This window comes from Xenopus laevis, chromosome 7S (genome assembly GCF_017654675.1).
Source record: "Xenopus laevis strain J_2021 chromosome 7S, Xenopus_laevis_v10.1, whole genome shotgun sequence".
Taxonomy (NCBI): Eukaryota; Metazoa; Chordata; class Amphibia; order Anura; family Pipidae; genus Xenopus; species Xenopus laevis.
This window is the reverse complement of record NC_054384.1, coordinates 77,565,917-77,590,743: the sequence shown is the minus strand read 5'-3', so window position 1 is coordinate 77,590,743 and position 24,827 is coordinate 77,565,917. Positions and strand designations below refer to the sequence as shown.

The window sequence follows — 24,827 nt, the reverse complement described above, 5'->3', positions numbered from 1 at the left end:
TGGAGCAGAAAGGCATGGGTACCCATTTTAGATTCGGTAGAATGTTTACTTTCCAAAAATATATGGGTTTGGGGGGTAAACATATATTTCTGTGTTTTTACCCCACAAAAATGCAGTCAATGTGTTGATTTTTCATTAGATGAAGTTACCCACAGGACTATTTGTATGCGCTAACTTCATTTTGAGGCCTCTAACTGCCAGATACTTTGGTAAACCTATGAACAATGGCCACCAAACTGTTTGGAGGAACCCTGGCAATCATATTTAGGGTGTTTTTTCTTGGTGCGTAACGATACATGGGTGATATGGTGCTGAGAAGTTGAAGCTTTGAGGCAATTTTCAGATATTTCACCAAAACCGACAATTGTGGGAAAGCCTTGCGACTCAGTAGTTTGGAACAGAAAGGCATGGGTACCCATTTTAGATTCTGTAGAATGTGAACTTTCCAAAAATATATGGGTTTTGGGGGGTAAACATATATTTCTGTGTTTTTACCCCACAAAAATGCAGTCAATGTGTTGATTTTTCATTAGCTGAAGTTACCCACGGGACTGTTTGTATGCGCTAACTTCATTTTGGGGCCTCTAAATGCCAGATACTTTGGTAAACTTATGAACAATGGCCACCAAAATGTTCAGAGGAACCCTGGCAATCATATTTAGGGTGCTTTTTCTTAGTACGTAATGATACATGGGTGATATGGTGCTGAGAAGTTGAAGCTTTGAGGCAATTTTCAGATATTTCACCAAAACCGACAATTGTGGGAAGGCCTTGCGACTCAGTAGTTTGGAGCAGAAAGGCATGGGTACCCATTTTAGATTCTGTAGAATGTGTACTTTCCAAAAATATATGGGTTTTGGGGGGTAAACATATATTTCTGTGTTTTTACCCCACAAAAATGCAGTCAATGTGTTGATTTCTCATTAGATGAAGTTACTCACGGGACTGTTTGTATGCGCTAACTTCATTTTGGGGCCTCTAAATGCCAGATACTTTGGTAAACTTATGAACAATGGCCACCAAAATGTTCAGAGGAACCCTGGCAATCATATTTAGGGTGCTTTTTCTTAGTACGTAATGATACATGGGTGATATGGTGCTGGGAAGTTGAAGTTTTGAGGCAATTTTCAGATATTTCACCAAAACCGACAATTTTGGGAAAGCCTTGCGACTCAGTAGTTTGGAGCAGAAAGGCATGGGTACCCATTTTAGATTCTGTAGAATGTGTTCTTTCCAAAAATATATGGGTTTGGGGGGTAAACATATATTTCTGTGTTTTTACCCCACAAAAAATGCAGTCAATGTGTTGATTTCTCAGTAGCTGAAGTAAAGTCCTGAACAATTTGGATGCGCTAACTTCATATTTGTGTCTCTAAATGCCAGATACTTTGGTAAACCTATGCATAATGGATATCAAACTGTTCAGTGGACCCCTGGCAATCATATTTCAGGTGCTTTTTCTTGGTACGTAATATAGTTTGGGATATGCGGAGCAGCAAAATAAAACCTTTGAAATGATTTTTCAAAATTTTGAATTTTATTTTGAAAAAACCGCTATGTTCAGACAAGCTTTTCTGTTTGGTAGTTGGGAGTAGAGAGACATAGTTACCCATTTTGTAATCGGCAGAATGTGTACTTTTCAAAAATGTATGGTTTTCTGGGTAAACCTATGGTTTCAGGATTTTTTGCCTTGGAATCTAAAGCATGCCGTTTTCTGCCTTAGTGCTTTCAAAATTCAGTAATATACTGCCGGGAGTTTTTGCTGTACAGAAATCCTAAATCTCCCTAAAACTATACATATCTGGTATTGGCACGTTCGAGAGACATAAGGCTTTCCAAATCAGTTGGATTTTCATCTGTAAAATGAAATATTTTTCTGGTATAAATTGATATACAATGAAAAATGGTAATTTTTCATTTTTTTTTGTTATTTAGCACTATAAATTTTTTTGCACAGGTGGAAATACATGAAAACTCAGGCAGATTTAGAAAGCTCAGTTTCTACCGAAAAAAACAATGTATAGTTTTCCTAGGTAAACTATAGGTTTCCCCTCAGAAAATGCCCCTAAAGTGAGAGAGCACAAAATGCTTAAAAACGGCTGGCATTTCGCGTAACCAAAATGTGAAATTCTGCTGGCACTTAAAGGGTTAAAGTACTAGTTGTTGGTAAACATTAAATTAACCTTAGTATGCTATACAATGTCCCATTCTTAGCAACTTTTTCAATTGATCTTTAGTTTTTATCTTAATAGATTTTGACTTATTTGCCTTCTCCTTCATCCTCATTCCCAGCTTTTGAATAGCCAAAAAAAACTAAAATTGTATTGTTATTGTTACTTTTATTACTTAGGCCCCCTCTAATGTATCTTCCAGTCTTACAATGAACTAATGAATATTTTTTAAAAATGTATTTCAGAATATGAGTCTGCAACATAGTAAAAGTTAGCTGCCCCTTTAAATATTGGCATACTTAATGCTGCCACTAGATGGAGCATGCAGTTAAAGCTTTTGGCAAACAATTACAATCAGATAGAAACACTGGAAAATGGCATTGCTGCAAAGATTCCATACTGCTAAATAGAACATCCTTTGGGGAACCTCCTTCATGCACTGCTTTAGGTTATTATCCTTAGGATCCTTGAGAAAGGTCCTAACAGGGGCCGAAACGTTGGACATTGATGCAACAGAAATAAAAGAATTTTTTTTTATATATGGGAGTGCTGGTTCTTTTGAACATTTTGATATATATATATATATATATATATACAATATCAAAACAGGGGGGTTGTGGGAGCACTCTAAAGGCTTTAAAGTATATATAAGTATAATAAATGCTATTGCATATGTACCCAAAACAGGGGTTATTTTGTTACAAAGTTATGATCATAAAATTGATAAGCCACCATACCACGTCAAGGTAAACCCCGAATGGCGGTCCCTAACTTGTTTTATATTTTATGTGCATTTTAGCATTACCTGTAATCAATGTCCGTATATATATATAGTGAATAAAGTACCCCCTCTTGTAAAATATAAGGATATTATAAGTTACCGAGGAGTTTCATGACCATATAAAAACACGAGGCCGAAGTCATGGAACTCCGAGGTAACTTCTAATATCCTCATATTTTGCAACTGGGACGGAAATGACATCAGAACTCACCGTTTATAAGGATATAATTTCAGGATATTCATGGCTTTTGTGTATTATATATATATACTGTATATATATATATATATATATATATATATATATATATAGGATCAGCACACTCGCATCACAAGGAGCTACATCTTGTTAATTCAAAGGCCACAGAAATGTCTGGATTCTCTTTTTTTTACAATTCATTTCTATTTTGAAATCCCAAAATCATGGCCTTGGTACAGCAGTTATTGCCTGTGTATAGTAATTTGGTATGCGAGAGGTTAATGTGGAGCTGTGTCCACCCTGACGGAGAGAGTAAAATAGAAGGAGGACAGTGTGAGGAAAAGAGCGTATCGGGAGATTTTATCGCTTAGTGAAGAGCTCTAAAGACACGATTTACAGCTGCGCCTCCATTTATTTATTTATTACTTTTCCCCCCCTTTGCTCACTGAATTCTAATGAGCTAATTAGTGGAGTCCCATGGGATATGAGTTTGTGAGCAGGAAGGGGGGCAGCAGGATAATAAGGAAAGCAAAATTGGAGAGGCGGATAGAGCAGATAGGTGACGGGAGCTCATTAAGAGTATCAGCCTCTTCTTGCAGCCTACAGCAGGGCCTGGCAAGGAAGGGTATCAGGCAGGAGAAGGATTATATTTCTGACAAGATTGTATAGGATGTAAGTGATAAGGAAACTATATGCCAGCAGAGAAAAATTATATATTGCAAGTATTGGTTGGAAAATGTATTTAAAATTGTACATATTTCTGCTTTTTAAGCATGATTTATTTCCTTTTATTGCAGCAATATTTATGGTATTGATAAGTAATATGACAAGAATGTATGTGCTGTACCGAGGGCCTTTTGAAGATCTCGACCAATGCTCTGTTTTTAGATATATTTCTGATCCAGATCATATTCCTCAAGGTTGGGATAATGGGTTCAATTCTGTCTTGTTGATGTTACTGGGCTCAGTAAGCAATCTGGTATTCCAGTTGGGTTAACACCTTTTTTGGAAAAATACTAGCCTTCCTATCTTTAGCCTTACCTATCTTCCATAGTATTAACAGTGGCATCAAACATAATTTTTCCCAGCCAATCTGGTGACCTGGCAACCCTAATTCCAATGCCAATGTCCTTAAATAACTTGCATGTTAAGAGAAGCGAGAATAATATAGAGGTTTGGTATATATAGATATATATATCTATATATACTGATATGCTTGGGCTGCATGGGTGTTTTTGCAATGGGTAAAGTGAGCGCAAGCAGCCTTTGTTAATGACTGATTTCTGTTTTTTCTAACAAGTAATTTGTCTATTTTAAGATGGCCATACACAGACTAATATAAGCTGCCTACTCAACCAAATATTCATTAGGCAGTCTTGAAAATTCTGTATGCAAGGACCAGTGTGTTCTCAGCTGGTGGGTCTCCTTAGGCCTGCAGTGTATTCAGATCCTTGTTTCCAACATCAGATCAGTGCAAATTGGCGCAGAATATGGGTAACCAAATCAAGTGGGCAAGGTGTATATCCTGCTTTAATGTAGAGAGCACAATTGTATCAGGGAGGGCAGAGACAATTCTGTTGTCCAGTGTTGCATTCTTTGTTTATATTCCATCTGCAAAGTGGAGGATTTGAACCATGAGAGAATCGCGATGCTCCTGATCAGTGGGTTCAAATCTCACCGAATTGAGGAAAGATAGTATAATGCTGGTTAGATACTAAAACTGACAATTGGTCTTGTAGAAGCCAATCTTGTGCCATAGCGGAATATACTAGCTAAGTTCTGACACTTTTTTGACCAAGTGAATAATGATCTTATGATCTTAGGCAAGTCATTTTTGCAGGAATGACTGAATGTCATTGGCTAATTGTTCTTCCCATTAACTGCAGTCGGAACTGGTGCAGGTAGTTCTTTACTATTGTTGTCCCATACAGCTTGCAGGTGGATTCATACCTAGCTGCATATTTGACTGTGCCAATAGCAGAGATATATCAGACTCATTTTTCATTGCCTCTGATTGTGCCTACATATGTGCAAATGAAATAAAATGTGTATAAAATAATGCTTTAACAGTGGCTGATTAATCCATTTGTTGTTGGCAAACAGCTAATGTCCTTATTTTTGAAGCTCAGTCTCTAAAAGAAGTGAATGAGTGCATTATGCTTTCAATTATCTTAGGAAGTTACTCTGAAGCTGGCCCCTTAAAATATAATGAAATGCATTGATGCAGTATTGTAGATGCTGTAAAGTTTTTGTGATTTATGTAGAAACTGAATGTTGCATTACCCAGAACTAAACCTTTGTTTATTAGAATTAAATGTGTATTAGAATTACAAGATACAAAGTCATTAATGTACATAGGTGTTATAGTCTTGATAGTGAAGTATCTGTTCTGCTCATGTTCATTGTCTTATATGCAGACTACCCAGTAAATAGTTAAACTATCAGCTAGTTATTTCAGAGTACTTTTACTCTGAATCAAATTCGATTGAATGCCCTTTGATTCGTATGAATGAAAACTGCCTATTCACCCAAAAAAATTTTTTTAATAAATTTCGGTTGGTCTTTTTTAATTCGACCCTTGATAAATCTGCCCCTATATGTACATCTAAGGCTTATGGCACACGACTGGCCATCATTGACTGTATCTTTGCACATTTACATGGAGCATTTTCTGGGCAAAGTCATAGGCAGGGCCGGAACTAGGAGTAGGCAGAAGAGGTGCATGCCTAGGCCGCAAAGCTAGGGGTTGCCACGTACCTTCTCTGCACTCCCCTCACTTTTAGTCTGTTAGCCCCATAGAGCACATCAAGGAGACAGAGGTGGAGCGACTGGCTGGGTTACCAATGATGTCCCAGCCCTGGCCATTGGCCTAAATGTTTGACTTTGGACTGCATCATTGATGCTTTAAGTAGTCAAATGCATTTGTTGGAACTGACAAAAAGTCAGTTGGTTAAAACGTCTCTGACTAGCAGAAAACGTTTAAGGTGCTGTAAGGTTTTCATAAACAGAACAAACTGTTGGGAATCCTTCTGTATTCCCCAGATCAAAGTTTGATAAATCAACCCTTAAATGTCAGCCCTGTTTGGAAAGCATTAGCATACAGCAAAGGCGCTCCAAGTAGGGGTTTGAGTTCTTACCTCTGGAACCTTATTTTTCCCAGGCTGCCTAAAAACTGCAAAGACATAGCACAGCTGTATTACACAAGGATCTTCAACCACAGGGGTGTACAGTATAGCATACACTTTGTAGTTCATACCCTTGTAATTTATACCATTTTGCAGACAAACCTGATTTGTTGCATATGTTCTCAACCTACAGGGATGTGTTGGATCACACAACCCCCCATATATTATTGTTCTTAAATTCACATAATCTCCATTTGTCCTCTGACTTCCCCAGTTGTGATCTGTGAGAATAAGCACACAGATGGGTAATCACCTTTTAAACTGCTTAAAAACCAACAATATTTACATAATACATTGCATTTGGGCTGAGCCGTGAGGGGATCACACCCAAGAAGGATTAAAATGCTGGGCACTGGTTTTAGATTCCTGTACCATGTGGGCTAATAATATTAAAATCATGTTGGGATTGAGTGCAGATTATTAAAAGATGATGGCTAATGAATAGATGTGAGTAATTCGAGAGAAAGGGGACCTATGAAATTAAGACTTTTATCCTGGGAAAATCTGTAGCCAGGCTATCCGTAAAATGCTGGCAATGCGAAGACAAAAACTGATCCTATTAGTAGCGGAGCCTTATCTGTAAATTAAGCTCTGTAAACTGTAGTTCTGCTGGGGGCTGCTGACCGTGGTGCTGGAAGATGCCTTCTTTGAGTCAAGAGGAGGTGGCTCAGTAGGAGGTACATTGATTTAATGAACAAAAACTACATTTTAAGGGGGCCTGACAATGATTTGGAGACCTTCTCTTCACCTATGCACACCATGTACTCTGTGTTGCACAAACAAAGTTGGGGGTGTCTGAGCATGTGAGTAACAGGGTTGTTTGGGAACTACTGAACAGCACTAGTATGTGCTTATTTGTACTCATTAAGAGTTGAGCTATGAAGTAAAATTGTTTTCTGAGTTATGCAGAAATATTTAAAAGGGCAATGGAGTCTGCAATGCATCTACAGGTGGGAAAACAGTCTTTGTCAGAGCAATCTCTTTTTTAGTGTGTTAAACAGGGTGCTTTATGAGGATGGCTGACCTGGTTCATGCTACATTATTAGAGTGCCATGCAATGTTTGTACCCAGACAAAAAAAATAATGTTTATGACGTAACTAGGATTGAATACTCACAGGAGAGACATTTAAGTTATCTTTTATGTTTTTTCTTTTTCTTTTCTTCTCCTTGTCCTTTCATTGTGATATCAGGTGTTGGCACATAACCTTTCTTACTGGCTCTTTTTTTTTTAGCCATAAACCCTTGGCAGCTAAAAACTAATTTCAGGACTCTTTAACTATGAAGGGGATAAAAAGCCTTCACAGTGTCCCTTAACATGAAATATTACATCTTTAATTACTGGAAGGGGAATGATTCTCCTTGTCATGCCTGATAACCCCACAGAAATAATCATGATTTAGAGCTCTCTATCCAGTGATCTCAGAGCAAGTTGATAGAAGTTGTTCTTTGCCAGTTTTAATTGGTGCTCATTAAATTTACTTTGCATCTTCGACCATGCTGGGATTTGAACCTGTGAGATTGGGGTTACACAGATGTTACAGGGTGGAGCTTTTAATGACTGAGGCATTCTTAAAATGAAGAATCTGAAATAAGTTAACATTTTGTATTTTCTATATGAAAAACATCCAGTTGATTTTAAAGCTAAGAAAGTAGAGTACATGCAGATAGTATACTGCATAAATAGGTTTAATAAGGAACATTTTCAGCAGAACCAATATTTTCTATGCCTTTGAAACATTTTGCACAATGCTTTGTGGGTAGGCCAAGACTGCTATAAAATGTCATTACTATTTGACTTTGTTGATGCTTTAAGCAGTATTTCATTATTGGATGCTTCAGAAAGATATTATAGAACTTTTATAAAATAGCCTAACACCACTGAAATCATCACATAATGTTTTAGGGGAAATTAGGATGACATTTTTTTCTATTTGATCCCTTGTTTGTATTCAGCTGTACAATTTCACCAGTACAAAATCCAACAACAAAAGGATGCATTATATTTATTGTAATAGCCATCAAACCCCTGCTACTTTGCATGCCTTATATTACAGTATCACCAAATAATGTGGCATCTCACTCTCCAGCCCTGATTATATTCTCTTTGCGGCTGTGCAAGCTCCTACACTATCCTGAACTCTTGTATCTGGTCTATATGGAGGTCTGCAGGACTATAGGGAACTATGCCATATGGATGTCAGGCAGTCTTTAAAGGAGAACTAAAAATTAATATGGCAGGAAAAGCCAAGTTTTAAATATATATATATATATATATATATATATATATATATATATATATATATATATATATATATATATATATATATAGCAAACTGATTGAACCAGCGTAAAGTTTCAGCATCTATATAAACCATCACAGTTGTTACTGGAGTTTCTCATCTTTTTTGTTAGAAGTGTCAGTGACACGCACATGCTCAGTTTGCTCTGAGCAGCTGTTCACCTTCCAAACAATTTGTTCAGTTCAGTTGTTTTCAGTTTGTTTTTTCAATTGTTTTAAATCTTATATTTTTTACCATTTTCCCAAAATTAAAGTTTAATGTTGCTGTCTCTAATGTCTTAGTCTGGCAACTCAGTGATCCAAGATCATTCTGAACTGTTAATTATTGGCCACCTTAAAGGTGGCCATAGGCGCACAGATAATATCGTACAAAACAAATTTTCTTACAATATTGCCTCTAAAGGCACCCAAACATCGCCCATTATTAGTACTGAATCGTCACATACAGGTAGAATTCTATTGTTTCTACCTGTATTTCTGACGATTGAGCTCTACACATGTAAACTGAAACAAACGATCTTTCTTGGAAAGATCTTTTCCAAGAATGATTGTAATTGTTACGTCTATGGCCACCTTTACAATTTGCTACATTTAGTTGATAAATTTAGTTGATTTCTCAGCAGCATCTGTTAGCAACTATTGTATCAGTTCTAACAGCTGCCTGTAATGAAGCTCAGGGATGCTTCTCAGTAGGGACAAAGAGAAAATGTATCAAATTAAAGGGTCTGCGACCCCTCCCCCCACAGCTGCTTTAGAAGGGGAAAAATGAACTTCAATATTAGAAAAATGGTCACAAATAGAAAATAGAAAGTAACTGGAAAATATATTTCTGGTGAACAATCGGAAACCAACTGAACTGAAAAAAGTGTTTGAAGGTGAGAAACCCAGAAGCTAAACTTAGGGGTTTATGGGGTTATGCTTTTGTACCTAATGCTGTCACTTTCACTTGTAACTGTTCTTTCTGTTCAGGGCTGGAACTGCGTAGGCCTTTTTTTACATTTTTTTATTTTTTACTCTGAGCTTGTATCTGTCTACTCTATGTTGTAAATGGCTTCTTATTTTTCAAGGATGCTAAGACTACAGTGTTTTAACTACTAGGGGTGCTGATGGTTTTTTTTTTAAGAATTCCTCATTTGAGCCAAGCAGAATGTCAGCTTCTGTATTAAGCAAAGCAGTTGGATAGACGCATTTGCTGTACCAGGAATCTGGAGGAGTTGAATGGTTTGCATGCGCATAGACATGTACATAGACTCTTTCATGCCTTAAATTCTTTAATGCTTAGCCTCCTTACAAGGAACCGAAGAGAACAGAGGGATATTGCTTCCACTTGCCCACTGCAGACAGCACAAGCACTTTCAACTGGAGCTTGGCATCAAATAAATATGGCTAGAATCTTTGAACTGTTACAATAATTAAATTGTTCCCAGCATTCTCTGTAATATGAGCAAGCCAGCATTAAAAGAGTTAAGAAAATACTTCTGTTGGGTGCTATATAAGGGCACTGGCATGTAGATGATTCAGAACAATTAGCTGTCTGAGCGATCTCCAACTTGCGTAGAAATGCTCTAAATTGCTCCTTCAGTCATTTCAGTGGTAATAGTTAGACCCAATAAGTCAGGTAATTATCACTTGGAATCTAAGGCCTCATATGCACTTGCATTTTATATGCAATTACAGTCCATCTTATGGCTTGCTTTAGTACTGAGCACTCGCCTCAACAGACTTGCCTTGAAATGGGCCAGAATATTCACATTCTGAGGAGGAGCATATCTTCTTGCAACAAACTTCTTGCAACAAACTTGAGCAACATGGGTGCAAATTGAAACCTTTCCAAGCATAGTGTGAATACTATGTGCTTTTCCAGGCAAATCTATTGAGTGCTCAGTGCCTCTAAAGTTGGCCATACACGGGCCAATAAAAGCTGCCGACAGACCGAGTCGGCATCTTATTGGCCCGTGTATGGGGCCCCCGACGGGCTTCCCCGATCGAGATCTGGCCATCTCGATCGGATGGGACAAAAAATCCCATCTGTTCGTTGATGCGGTCCTGCGATCCGACCGCCCGTTCCCATTGGGATCCCTAGGGCCCACGATCGGATCAGCCCGATATTGGGCATATCGGAGAGAGATCCGCTCATTTGGCGACATCTCTCCGTGTATGGCTACCTTAAGTGTACTCACATCAGTTTTTTATGCTGAGCAGCGAGAGCAATTGTAGCCGACACATGTCTTTAGCAGCCTATAAATTACACTCATGTAACTTACCAGGAAGCTTGAAAAGACCCCAAATGAGTCAGATGCCATTTGCAACATTAGCCATAAAGGTACTGCAGGACAGAGCTAATTTTCTGTGTGCTGAGGTTTTTGTTTTTCTTGTTGATTCTCTGACTTGTATTCACTTCCATTGTATAAAAATGGCAGGTCAGTTATGTTTTATGAGAAATATTAATTACAGGCCTGAACAGTGCGGATGAATGACTCTTTGTTTGATCCAGACACTCCAATTCTTGTTTTACTTTAAAAGAAAAAAGGCCTTAGGATAGGAAGAATGTCAGAACTTTTCCATGGTGATGTGGCACACAAGCCAAAGTCAGTTGGGACACTTTATTGTAATAGTTGTTGTAGTGAATGTTGGGACATAACACTCACAAAATACAGTACTAGTTCATGATAATAAATAAATACATAAATATATATTTACTATATACAGAAAGACATACCACAGTAACTGAGATAAAATAATTATGCACTTTGAAAATGGGAACTGAGAAAGGAAGTGAGCGATTAAGGGTTAGGGGGAAATGCTCTGCCATGGTCTTCCTTACCTGCTGCATCATGGATAATAGGGATAGGAGTGGAATGTGTTAAACTAAATGCAGACTGGATAATAATGCAAGGTTATTGAGTGATGTTAATTAAGGGGTACAAAAAGGGCAGTGTAAGGGTATATTGAAAAACTAAAAATAAATGTAAATATTCATACATTTCATCTGGAATAAGTTTTCGCATAAGTGTCATCCAGAGGTGGCTTATCCTTCAGTATAATCAACTGGAAGGGCTCTGCAACATGAACATGGTCTTTACTTTTTTTCTGTCTCCAGTTTGTCATTCACCTAATCCAAAGTGGATCCTATTCATTTCACAGTTCTTTCATACAGTTTTTTCTCCATCACTGAGACAACATTGCGTGACATTAACCGGCTGACAATTGCCTGTTTTCTGTTTTGTTTTAGCCGTGAAAGTGATCTTTCCAGCATCATCACAAGCCTTCATCAGAACCACCAGCTTGTAATGCCAGAAAACCAGAGCAAAAGAAACAGTAACCAGCTCAACTTCCCATCTACAGGTTAGCCAATAAATCTTTCATGCCCCCATGCTACTTACCTAGTAGTTAATATTATTTCACAATATTTCAGTATTTGAAGCCTTTTTGTAGAGTGGCAGCTGCTATGGGGGACAATAAACTGACCGTCAGTCAATGAGGTGCATTTAAAGAATCTCATAGGTTTATGGAAGCAAGAGTGCATGCTCAGACAGCACCCCTGCCTGTTGCCTGAGATTGACAAACTCTATGTAGCTATGATTAGCAACATTATTATTATTATTATTATTATTAAGTTGTTATAAATATTCAGAAATTCTGTACAATAAATGGGTGTATCCATTGAACATACAGAATGCTTATTAAAATACAGCTAAGGCTAAGAGGCCCCTGCTTAAAAGAGCTTATAAATTAAAAGTTCTATATTTTATGGACCTTGCATGTGGCCTCGGACAGTTCAGTGGGGAGGGCCACATTCCATTTTGTATTGGTTAGATCCAGTTCAAAATTCTTGCCTGGCATTTTACTGGCTAGGTGGCAACCCTAACACCAGTACCCCTGCTGCCACAGAACCCTGTTGAAAGTCATGGAGGACCCATTTATCTGCCAATGTTTGTTGCTGATTACATATCTTAGTTATATACCTGTGCACCTAACTTGTACCACTGAATAGGTGAAACCGGGAATATACTTCTAAGCTCATACCAAGGATTTGTGTGTCTTCTTTACATTCGTTCAGTAACATTTCATTTTTCCTTGTGAAATATTGGTTTTCTCCGGTTTGCTGCACAAAGTCACACAGAGGTCTTAAACCCAGATCTCTGTGTGACATTAGGACCATAAGTCGTAGTTATGAAAGCCATGAGTTTATGGAGGGGGAGGAAGAAAGGCCAGAGGGAAGCAGGAGAAAGCAGTGAGAGCTGATAACATCTAATTGCTATATTGATCTGTCTTGGAGCCAGTGTGAGAGCCTGGGGGTGATTGAGATATGTAACCCCTTGCTGTACCATTTTAGCACATTGACTGATTTTATGCATTGAATTTAACTCCAGCACTGCCTCTTGACCAGTCAGAGTATATACCTTTGTATATACAGTACTTCCTTGAATACATAGGACATATTTACTTTAATTATATGTATGAGAATTGCCATATTAGTTGCATTATATATATCTGGCCTAAAATCTGTGAGATATTAGAATAATGAAAAAAGATGGTCAGTAATGTATTTTAAAGACCTGGGGAAGATATTGCCCTAGTGTCTGTGGAGTATAGTTGCCAACATATATGCAACCCTATTTTAAGACATCCGTTATTGCTTGTGCAGGCTCTGGGCTATAAAAATGTTTTGAGGCCACCAGTTTCCTGTTGCCCAGTCCTGCGCTAATGTCTTGCGCCTCTTGGCAAATTTATATAAAACACACTGTCGTACTGGTCAAATGATCAGTTTCTTCATTTATGTATGGGGTCTGTTTGAAGGTTTTAATGCTAAACAAATGAGAAGAGAGGGCCTGGAATGTAAAGAGGCCTATCTGAAGGGGCGAGATTATGGGGATGGTCATTAGTTAGGATTGAGTATAAGAGCATTGTAATTAATACCTGGATGTAATTAATTCAGGATTAGGGTGATGTCCTCTTTTAGCTTCTGGGCCTGTCAAATTTATGCTCCATAAGCACAAGTGTTTAGGGCAAAGGTTTAGCCTAACCACCATGTTGCATGGATAAGATGGTGCTGAACTTGTAAGCTACATATATAGTAGCTAAGCGCTTAAACTACATATTGCTCTCTAGGTGACCCCAGATATCCTTGGACAGTGACACTTATCCAACCAGATCTGTCACAGCTACCAGTGGCCAGTCTGTTTCATAGATTGTCCTGCCAGATCTGTGCTTTTCTGGCAACACTTTATAGCACATTACGTGAAGTGGATCTTTTTTTGGCATCTGATTCAGTCATTACCTGGCTATCTTTAACCATTTATAGGGGTTGTTAACCTTTAAATTAACTTTATTATGATGTGTGATATTCTTAGACAATTGGCAATTAGTTTAATTTTTTAATTATATTATTATATTTTGGGTTTTGAGTTGCTTATTTTTTTATTTTGTCCTAATGAATGGCATTATGAGCAACAATCAGCATGGCTTTATGAAGGATAGGTCATGTCAGACGAATTTGATTGCATTTTATGATGTGGTAAGTAAGATTCTGGATAGTGGGGGGGCAGTAGATGTGATCTATTTGGATTTTGCCAAAGCGTTTGATACTGTGCCCCACAAATGAAGTCGTTTGCACATGGATAGGAAACTGGCTACAGGATCGGGTACAGAGGGTGGTTGTTAATGGGACATTCTCTACTTGGAGTAAGGTTCTTAGTGGGGTCCCCCAGGGCTCAGTATTGGGTCCATTTTTATTTAACTTGTTCATTAATGACTTAGGGGAGGGTGTTGTAAGTAATGTATCAGTGTTTGCAGATGACACAAAATTATCCAGCCCAATTAATTCCATCCAGGATGTGGCATCCTTGCAACAGGATCTTGACAAACTGGCAATCTGGGCAGCTAAGTGGCAAATGAGATTCAATGTTGATAAATGTAAAGTCATGCACCTGGGATGTAAAAATATCCAAGCCACTTATACCCTTAATGGGACTGCACTAGGCAAATCCATTATGGAAAAGGACCTTGGAGTCCTTGTAGATGATAAACTTGGCTGTAGCAAGCAATGCCAGTCAGCAGCATCAAGGGCAAATAAGGTCTTGAGCTGTATTAAAAGGGGCATAGAGTCACGGGAGGAGGGGGTCATTCTTCCACTGTATAGAGCACTTGTAAGGCCCCATCTAGAATATGCCGTACAGTTTTGGTCTCCATCACTCAAACAGGACATTATTGTATTAGAGAGGGTACAGAGAAGGGCAACTAAGCTGGTAAAAGGTATTGAAAATCTTAGCTATGAGGAAAGACTGGCCAAATTGGGGATGTTCACGCTGGAGAAGAGGCGCTTAAGGGGTGATATGATGACTATGTATAAATATATAAGGGGATCATATAACAATCTCTCTAAGGGTAAGGCCACACTAGGCGATAGCGCAGCGATTTGACTCGCGGCGACTTTTCGCCGCGACTTTTAATCCGCAATCGCTGGGGAAACTTTCCCAGCGATTGCGGATTAAAAGTCGCGGCGAAAAGTCGCCGCGAGTCAAATCGCTGCGCTATCGCCTAGTGTGGCCTTACCCTAATGCTTTATTTACCAGTAGGTCTTTCCAGCTGACACGAGGTCACCCATTCCGATTAGAAGAAAAGAGGTTCCGCCTAAATATTCGGAAGGGGTTTTTTACAGTGAGAGCTGTGAAGAGGTGGAATTCTCTCCCTGAATCAGTTGTACAGGCTGATACATTAGATAGCTTTAAGAAGGGGTTGGATGGCTTTTTAGCAAATAAGGGAATACAGGGTTATGGGAAATAGCTCATAGTCCAAGTTGATCCAGGGACTAGTCCGATTGCCATTTTGGAGTCAGGAAGGAATTTTTCCCCCTCTAAGGCAAATTGGAGAGGCTTCAGATGGGTTTTTTGCCTTCCTCTGGATCAACTGGCAGATAGGTAATTAATAAACAAAAAAAAAAAAAAAAAGGTTGAACTCGATGGACGTGTCTTTTTTCAACCTTACTTACTATGTTACTATGTTACTATGTTATTCAGCAACTTTCCAGTATGCAGTAATCTAGTTGCTAGTAGGGATGCACCGAATCCAGTTTTTCGGATTCGGCTGAATCCCCAAATCCTTGGTGAAAGATTCGGCCGAATACCGTACCGAATCCTAATTTGCATATGCAAATTAGAGGCAGGAAAGGAAAAAGTGGAAAAAATTATTAGTTTGTGACGAAAAGTCACATGATTTCCCTACCCGCCCCTAATTTACATCTGCAAATTAGGATTCGGATTCGGTTCGGCCAGGCACAAGGATTCGACCGAATCCGAATCCTGCTGAAAAAGGCCGAATCCTGGATTTGGTGCATCCCTAGTTGCTAGGCTCCAAATAACCCTAGCAACAATGCATTTACTTGACTAAGAGACTGGAATATGAATAGGAAAGGCCTGAATAGAAAGAAGTACCAATAACAATACATTTTAAGCCTTACAGATCATTTGTTTTTAGTCGGGGTCAGTGACTCCCATTTGAAAGCTGGGAAGAGTCAGAAGAAGAGAATAAATAATTCAAAAACTATAAAAAAAAAAAATAAAGACCAAGTGAAAGTTGCTCAGAGTTGGCCATTTTATAACATAAAAGTTTAATTTAAAGGTGAAACACCCCTTAAACTGTCATCCCAGTGCTGGGTTGTCTGCAGGTTTTGTACCCGTGTAACATCACTGTTGAGGCCTAGAAAAGTCTAATTCAACCTAACACATTCTGTTTATTCTTTAAAGAGGCAGTCACAGCAAATAGGAATTTTAAATATGAATTCTATGACTTTATATGCTGCATATAAATATTCCTATATCTGATAGATCATTAGTTCATCAGCCAAAGCCTTTAGAGTTCCATATGTACCATAAACTGTATTGGTTGGAGTTATAAATCAGGAGTTCATTATACAATGGAAATGCTCTAGTTCCAATCTCTCTGCCACTAGGGAAATACTAAAATTACCCTCAGGCACATGGCATTAAATGTAATATACAGTACACTTTTATTTTAATGAAGGCAGGAAACACATTTTAAACATAAGTATTTATTCCCATGCCAATGTCTATTCAGTAAGCACATAGCTGGCATTTCACGTTTTGGCCTCATCCTCAAAGACAGCGTGTTTGGCAAAGGTTGACACTGGAAATAACAAAATATAAGACAAACAAACATTAACTTAAAGTAGTTTTAGTGCCTTTACTGGTTTAACTGTCCCTCTCCTACTGAAGGCAAGGTGTAATACAGTGCCAACTTTATTATGTGTAAATAGGGGGGATGGATGACCTGGGACCCATAGATAGGGGGGGGGGTCCCACAGAGAAACGGAAGAAGTGATGAATAGTAAGCATAATAGGACAAAATGGTAGCAGTGATATTTAATAAACACATCATCCTACCTGTAACTGAAGTCCAGCATTTGTTGATGAATTACAACTCCAAGCTGAGTGTGAGTAAGTAGGAGTTGCAAGTTGGTCTCAAACAAAGTGCAATAAGGCTGCTGAAAAAGGGAAGGGGTGCAGCAGTCCTTTACACAAGACCAACAAAAGTAGGACATTTTTAACTTAGTATCTGCTTTTTTATTTATCCAAAGATGTGTTCAGTACAAATCTGATTGATACCGGTTGCTTTACTAGAGTAAAACTGAAGCCCCGTGTAAACAAGTAATATATTTTCAGTGTAGCTATTAAAGGAACAGTAACACCAAAAAAAGTATTTTAATTGAATGACAATGTAATGTAGTGTTGCCCTACACTGGTAAAACTGGTGTGTTTGCTTCAGAAACACAACTATAGTTTATATAAACAAGCTGCTGTGTGGCCATGGGGGCAGCCATTCAAGCAAAGGATACACAGTAGATAATAGATATGGGCTGAAGAATTCCATTGTATACTACATAGCATATATATGTTATCTGCTATGCAACCGGTGTCTTTTCTCCTATTCCCAACTTGAATGGCTGCCCCCATGACTACACAGCAACTTATTTATATAAACTATAGTTGTCTTTCTGAAGCAAACACACCTGTTTTACCAGTGCAGTGCATAACCTTACATTGTCATTCATTTTAATGTTTTAATTTGCTACTGTTCCTTTAAGAATGCATGTGGAAAAAAGGAAAACTGTGTACTGGGTGTTATGTTTGGGAAGCAAGAGATTAGCATGTGATAAGACTGAAGGTGCAGTGCTGGCTGAAGCTCATGAAGAGAGGGGATGAGCTGAGCACTGTTTAATCTTAATTGGAGAGGACACACAAAGGGATGAGGCAGCCCAGACTTCTCGACAAAACCAGGCCAGGAAGATGCTGGTTTGCACATTAAACAAAGATTTAGAAGCCTCTTAAAGTTGCTCGAGGTACATCTGTAAGCAAGCACAATCCTGGCCATCCACTTAAGTTAATTTACACTGCCCAAAGAGCAGGAGAGCAAGACACACACCACCTCCCTCATTCCACCTTCCTAATTTTCTTTCACGTTGTGTGCCTTTTTGATATTTAAGGGCTCTTACAGACGAGCGTTTTTACCTGCGTTCCATTTTTCTGCGTTCAGCCGCAGGGGAGCGCAGGAATAGACGCATTACATTTTTTCCAATGGGGCTGTACTCACACAGGCGCGTGTAGGCGCTGAACGCAGGAAAAATGCAGCATGTTGCGTCTCAACCTGCGTTCGGCGCCTACACGCGCCTGTGTGAGTACAGCTCCATTGGAAAAAATGTAATGCGTCTATTCCTGCGCTCCCCTGCGGCTAGACGCAGAAAAACGGAACGCAGGGGAGCGCAGGTAAAAACGCTCGTCTGTAAGAGCCCTTAACCCTGCATCTGATTAGCAACTCTCCATGTCTGCTGCTCTTGGTTTTATCATTTACTTTAAGAACCCCTCTAGAAGGCGACATACAGATGAAAAGCACCAAACCCTTGACACATGTACGAACAAAACTATGTGCCCCCCTCACAATGCTTAACATACAAAATTTACAAAACAACAAGAAAAAGGTTAATGGATTTTCTTACCATACATAGCACGTATAGTCTTAAAGGGGTGGTTAACCTATATGGTCACTTTTATGTTATAGAATTCTAAGCAACTTTTCAATTGGTTTTCATTATTCATTTTTTATAGTTTTATAGTGATTTGCCCTTTTCCTCTGATTCTTAGCAGCTTTCAAATGGGCGTCGCTGACTCGCTTCTAAAAAGCAAATGCTCTGTAAGGACAAGGCCAGACGTGGCGTTTTTACGTTGTGTTTTTAAAAAAGAACAGCCAGGCGTAAATACGCATAAATTGAACTACCACTGAAACTAATGGAAAACGCACTATGGCAATTCACAGAGGTCCGCTACAGGAAGCAAGTATTGGTGTTTTTTAGCAGAAACGTCAATACTTCAAGAAACTACCAAATCACTAGACTCTATGGGATCTGCACATTTGAAACCACACTCTCATGCACAATGAGAAGTGCATGTTGGGAAAAGAATCCTACGTGCTAAAAAACGCAAGTTGACGGCATGTGGTTTCAGTGGTGTATTTACACCTGGCTACAGATTTAGTGTTATTGTTACTTTTTATTACTGATCTTTCTATTCAGGCCCTCTCCTATTCATATTCCAGTCTCTTATTCAAATCAATGCAAGGTTGCTAGGGTAATTTGGACCCTAGTTACCAGATTGCTTAAGATGCAAATTGAAGAGCTGCTGAATAAAAAGTTAAATAACTCAAAAGCCACAAATAAAAAAATAAAAAAAAACAATTGCAAATTGTCTCAGAATATTACTCTCTACATCATACTAAAAGTTATCTCAAAGGTGAACATATTATTGCCCTGTAAAGCTAGGCAAGTATTGGGCCATTTTCTATAATAGATGTGAGTACTAGGTAGTGCAGTCTATATGTGATCTTTAATTTTACTTCATTTTACCCCAGCACAGTGAATAGCTTATTCAGAGAAGCTGATAACTGATATTAATAAAATGCAGATAAATAAGGGTCCCTGCCCTGTTATTTGTTTTACTATACCAATATACCAATATATACACTGAAATACCACATTCAAAGCATAATTTCCCTTCATTAATTATTGTGGAACAGGAGACCTCTTCCATATTTCAGTGATATAAAACACTTTGTTGCTGCTAACCAAGGATGTGTTAAACATTATGAAACCTTTTCAGGGAACTGTCTTTATACATGGCCTTTTCAGTCAGCCAAATGTGTTCCAGCTTACTCAGAATGTGCATAGTGGAACAGGATATCCTGGTTTCAACTGGAGGACAAAAAGCAGAGTCTGTTTAATTAGACTTCGGCACCAGATGGTATCCAAAAGCACCAAATGCAGGGAGCCTGAAGTACTGACAGTGGGAGTACCAGCTATGAACAAGTACCAAGTCCTGTGTGGTAATGATTGGTTGGGAAGATAAAACCATTGGCAGAGTTCTGTATTTGGACAATACTTTGCTTAGAGAGTTTCTGGAACTGTTTCACTTTAGGTTAAAAATTATAAGGAGATATGTAGTAATGTGCAAAGTTTTTCCAGTACTATAATTTATAGCAACCAATTAGCTAGTTAGCAGACGTTAATGGGGAAATGTTATTAAGGAAAGAAAACAACCGATTGGTGCGTATGGGTAGCTGGATTAGGCCAAACATTGCCCATGTTGAAACATACTGTACTGATTGCTTTAGTCAAAGAACTAGTAGGTAAAAGTTTTCATCCGCAGTACTACATAATGGAAAGATCATTAATTAGCTTTAAACACCATAAGTTTATCTGATACATTAAAGAAAGAAGCATAACACGAGAGGTAGCCCAGTGATTGCTGAGGATCATTAGAGTATTGAGGGCACTAGAGTGATTACTGAAACCCAAACTCAAAAGAGTTCATTGTTATTGTTATTATTATTCTTTATTTATATAGCACTGATATGTTATACAACACTAGCATCATTATTATCATGAGACAAACAACCTACCGGTATATTTTGGACATAGGGAGAACAGAAAATTTATAGCAGATTATGTCCAGATCAAAAATAAAGCTCAGGACCCCAGTACTGCAAGCAGCACTGTCAGTGGCATAACTAAAAATTACTGGGCCAGCTTCTTCAGGAAAATTAGGAGCCTTCTCACGCAGCTATAATTGCCCCCCTCTACACCAAAAATAGCCATGGCAAAACTCCAGCTACCCACACAGGCAGGAGCTCTGGCAACTCCAAACCTTTTTTGTATCACCTGGCAGTGAGACTGGCTATAGCAAAGTGGTAAACAACTCCATCTCTAGAAAGCCCTGCCTCGAGGCTCAAGTTATAGGGTCATTCGAGGAACTTAAAAATCTCCTCTACAGAGGCTGTAAATACACAAGAAATGAAGTGGTGTGGGCATGGAACACGGCTCATTGTCTTCTTCCAAAGACAGAAAACTACTGCTGAGGGATCACCCCAGTCTGGTGTAATCCCAAACTGCTACACATGAAACTTATACTAGACCCTCAAGTCTGGGCCAGTTATAGAATAAAGTATATCCAAGACATAATGGCAGAAGGTAAACTACTGGATTTTCAAACCCTAAAAAGCTTTAATCTCCATTATGTTTGCATATGCTCGTAAATCCATTATTATGAAATGGAAGGCACAAATAGCCCCAAATATAAGTTTCTGGGAAACTCAGATTATACATGCAGTACCGATGTACAAACTTCTATATACAAGAAGGGGATGCTCTGCGAAATTTGAAAAAATGTGGTCCCCGTGGCTAGACATACACGATGGACAGAACTGAAAATCAAGGCATCACCCCTAACGAACCCCAGAAATAGGGAGAAAATGTAACTACCTGCTCTCCCAAAGTTTTTTTTAAATGTATAGTGTTACCGTTAAGAGAAATTCTGATTGTAATCTATGAAACTGCTGTGAAAACCTGCATATCGACCATGTCTGTGTACTTTATTTAAATAAAGCTTTGTTAAAAAAAAAAAGAAATAACTGGGCCCCACAGCAAAAAATTTTTCAGGCCTCCAAAATATCTAGAGATTGACCTGTTTTACCAATATTTATCGGAATTGGATATGACTTAGGGCCTCATGGGGCCCCTATACTCCTGGGAGCAGGGTCTGCTTTCTCTGTAGTTACGTCACTGAGCATTGCTGTTCTTGCCTAAGGTTTGGGCCTATAACGCTTTTCCTGTAAAGCCCAGGAATGTTTGGTTTACCCTGTGTCATGTGCAGGATAGAAAGTAGCTCTTTGCAACAGTCAGTGCTTACAAGTTGTTTTAATGAGCAATTCCACTCACATTGCAATTGGAGGTCTCTCAGGTGGATTCTCTAGGTTCTGTTCATGTGTCATAGGGCTTGAAAAGCTCCCTCCCTCTTAGAAACAGAATGGGGGGGAGCTGCTAAGAGAGACAGTGTGAAAGTGAGTAAGAGACTGGGGACCTGGGAAAGAGAAGAAAACACAACAAGACTGTGCAAAACTCTGTGGTAGAGATGTCAAACTCCTGTCCCCACTGCTGTCTTGAGCTACCCAGGATTTGTCCTTTGGAGTTTCCTGTTAGATTTACCTCACAAAAATATGAATGCTGTATTGTAAGCGGGACTTGCAAGTCCATAACAAAATCAGAGAGATTTTGAGTGAAAGGCTGTTTGCTAAATTACTGGTCCAAATGTGCCCCATGTTAGTAATCAATCAGACATTTCTTTCCATTATTGTACCTGCACCTGGACTGATTACACATTACACATTGGTTGCTTCACTAGTTTTATCCTTATATCATTGTGAATAAGGGCTCTTACAGACGAGCGGTTGAAGCTGCGCTCCCCTGCGTTCCGTCTTTATGCGTTCAGCCGCAGGGGAGCGCAGGAGTAGACGCCTTAAATGCACCGCCCCCCCCCCACCTCAATGGTTTAAATGATGGGAAGGCCAAGGCGGCACTGGAGTGGGTGCTTAAAAGATCTTTTCTTACCCCAAACACAAAACTCAATAGCAGTTCTGACAGCAAGGCTGATACAGCAAGGTATTATACGTCTCAAAATAAGATTGAATGAGTGAGGAGATAATGAACAGAAAATCAGAGGAACTTGTTTGTATGAAGGGAAAGGAGCAAGAGAAGAGAGGGAGAGTTTGGATATAGCTACCCACCTGAAGCGGGCTTCAAAGGCACAGGAAGCCAGTGAGAAGGAGAGATGTTTTGCCTTCGTAAAGTCAGTTTGCAGGAGCAGCACCTTGAAAGCAGTGCAAACCTCAGGGATCTAACCACAGAGCTGTTAATAAGCCCTCACTCAGACAGGTCTGCTGTCAGCACCAATCTTAACCCATCCCATTAGAAGGGCAGGGGCTGCCAGCTCTCGGGGCTCCCAGTCCTCTCTATCACTTCCCATGTAAAGCTGTATACTCCAATCTACCATGCACTAAAATCTTCATGCTGTTATGATACTTTCTTTGTTAGGGCTCTTACAGACGAGCGTTTGAAGCTGCGCTCCCCTGCGTTCCGTTTTTATGCGTTCAGCCGCAGGGGAGCGCAGGAGTAGACGCATTCAGTTTTTTTCAGTGGGGCTGTACTCACACAGGCGCATGTAGGCGCTGAACGCAGGTTGAGACGCAACATGCTGCATTTTTCCTGCGTTCAGCGCCTACATGCGCCTGTGTGAGTAAAGCCCCATTGAAAAAAACTGAATGCGTCTACTCCTGCGCTCCCCTGCGGCTGAACGCATAAAAACGGAACGCAGGGGAGCGCAGCTTCAAACGCTCGTCTGTAAGAGCCCTAACAAAGAAAGTATCATAACAGCATGAAGATTTTAGTGCATGGTAGATTGGAGTATACAGCTTTACATGGGAAGTGATAGAGAGGACTGGGAGCCCCGAGAGCTGGCAGCCCCTGCCCTTCTAATGGGATGGGTTAAGATTGGTGCTGACAGCAGACCTGTCTGAGTGAGGGCTTATTAACAGCTCTGTGGTTAGATCCCTGAGGTTTGCACTGCTTTCAAGGTGCTGCTCCTGCAAACTGACTTTACGAAGGCAAAACATCTCTCCTTCTCACTGGCTTCCTGTGCCTTTGAAGCCCGCTTCAGGTGGGTAGCTATATCCAAACTCTCCCTCTCTTCTCTTGCTCCTTTCCCTTCATACAAACAAGTTCCTCTGATTTTCTGTTCATTATCTTCTCACTCATTCAATCTTATTTTGAGACGTATAATACCTTGCTGTATCAGCCTTGCTGTCAGAGCTGCTATTGAGTTTTGTGTTTGGGGTAAGAAAAGATCTTTTAAGCACCCACTCCAGTGCCGCCTTGGCCTTCCCATCATTTAAACCATTGAGGTGGGGGGGGCGGTGCTTTTAAGGCCTTTGTTGTAAAGAATCCTTACGCTCAAATTAAGTTTTTTCTCGGGAGCTTGAAAAAGCATAGACTGTATGTACACTGATGCCCTTGTGCACTAACCATTCTATTGTATCCACTGTATATGTTGCATGCTTTTTATAATTGTGTTCATTATATTTCTATGTTATTGTGAAATGTTTTTTATATTAAGACAATTTGCACATTATGACTTATTCTGCTTATCATGTTGGGGTGACATATGTGCCGTTATAGGCATGTCTAATTTTTGAGGTGCAATTAAAGATGCTGGGAGTTGTAGTTTACAAGAGTCTTAGGTTTCTTAATCAGTCTTATTTTCTTGGAGCATTGGGATAATTTATTTTCTGCTCATGAGATGGGAAACCTGCGGCTCTCAACTTCTGCCTGAACTGCATTTCTTAGTCCACATAAGGTTAGTCCAGCAACAGATTAAAGGGCTGCCAGTTTAAGATTTCCACTTGTTTGTGGGTTCACTGTGCTTTGGTTCAGCTGCAGTAAAGGTACCTCTCTCTTCCACTCATTACTGTTTCAGCCACACAGTGTGGGACCCCCCAGCTAGTTAATAGGGCAGTGTACTGGAAGAGTACCTGTAGGAGGAGTTAGTACATTGATTAGCAACCCGTGTATGCCTCTGGCACCAGCACCACCTGCATATTCTCCCACTCCCATGGTTACACCTGCCTGCTTCTACTCTCTGTTATCAACCTAAAAATAGGAAATGCAGAAAATATGATTGTTCTTTTTTTGTTTTTGTTCTGTTAAGTGCTATTATTAATTTTACATACAGCTTTTCTTCAAGTGTGTATGATTTCAATTATTATTCCTTTTTTGGTGTTCCCTAAGCCCTTTTTAGC

At 39.3% G+C, this 24,827-nt stretch overlaps 1 protein-coding gene across 5 annotated transcripts in view; it reads left to right on the top strand.

Moving 5' to 3' along the window:
* The window catches only part of samd11.S (sterile alpha motif domain containing 11 S homeolog), a 138,237-nt gene that overhangs the window by 64,617 nt on the left and 48,793 nt on the right, over positions 1-24,827 (top strand). For all 5 annotated transcript variants that reach the window (XM_018227833.2, XM_018227832.2, XM_018227838.2 and 2 more), the window contains exon 5: positions 11,866-11,978. In XM_018227833.2, coding sequence (XP_018083322.1) covers positions 11,866-11,978 — 113 coding nt within the window. The remainder of the gene's footprint in view (positions 1-11,865; positions 11,979-24,827) is intronic.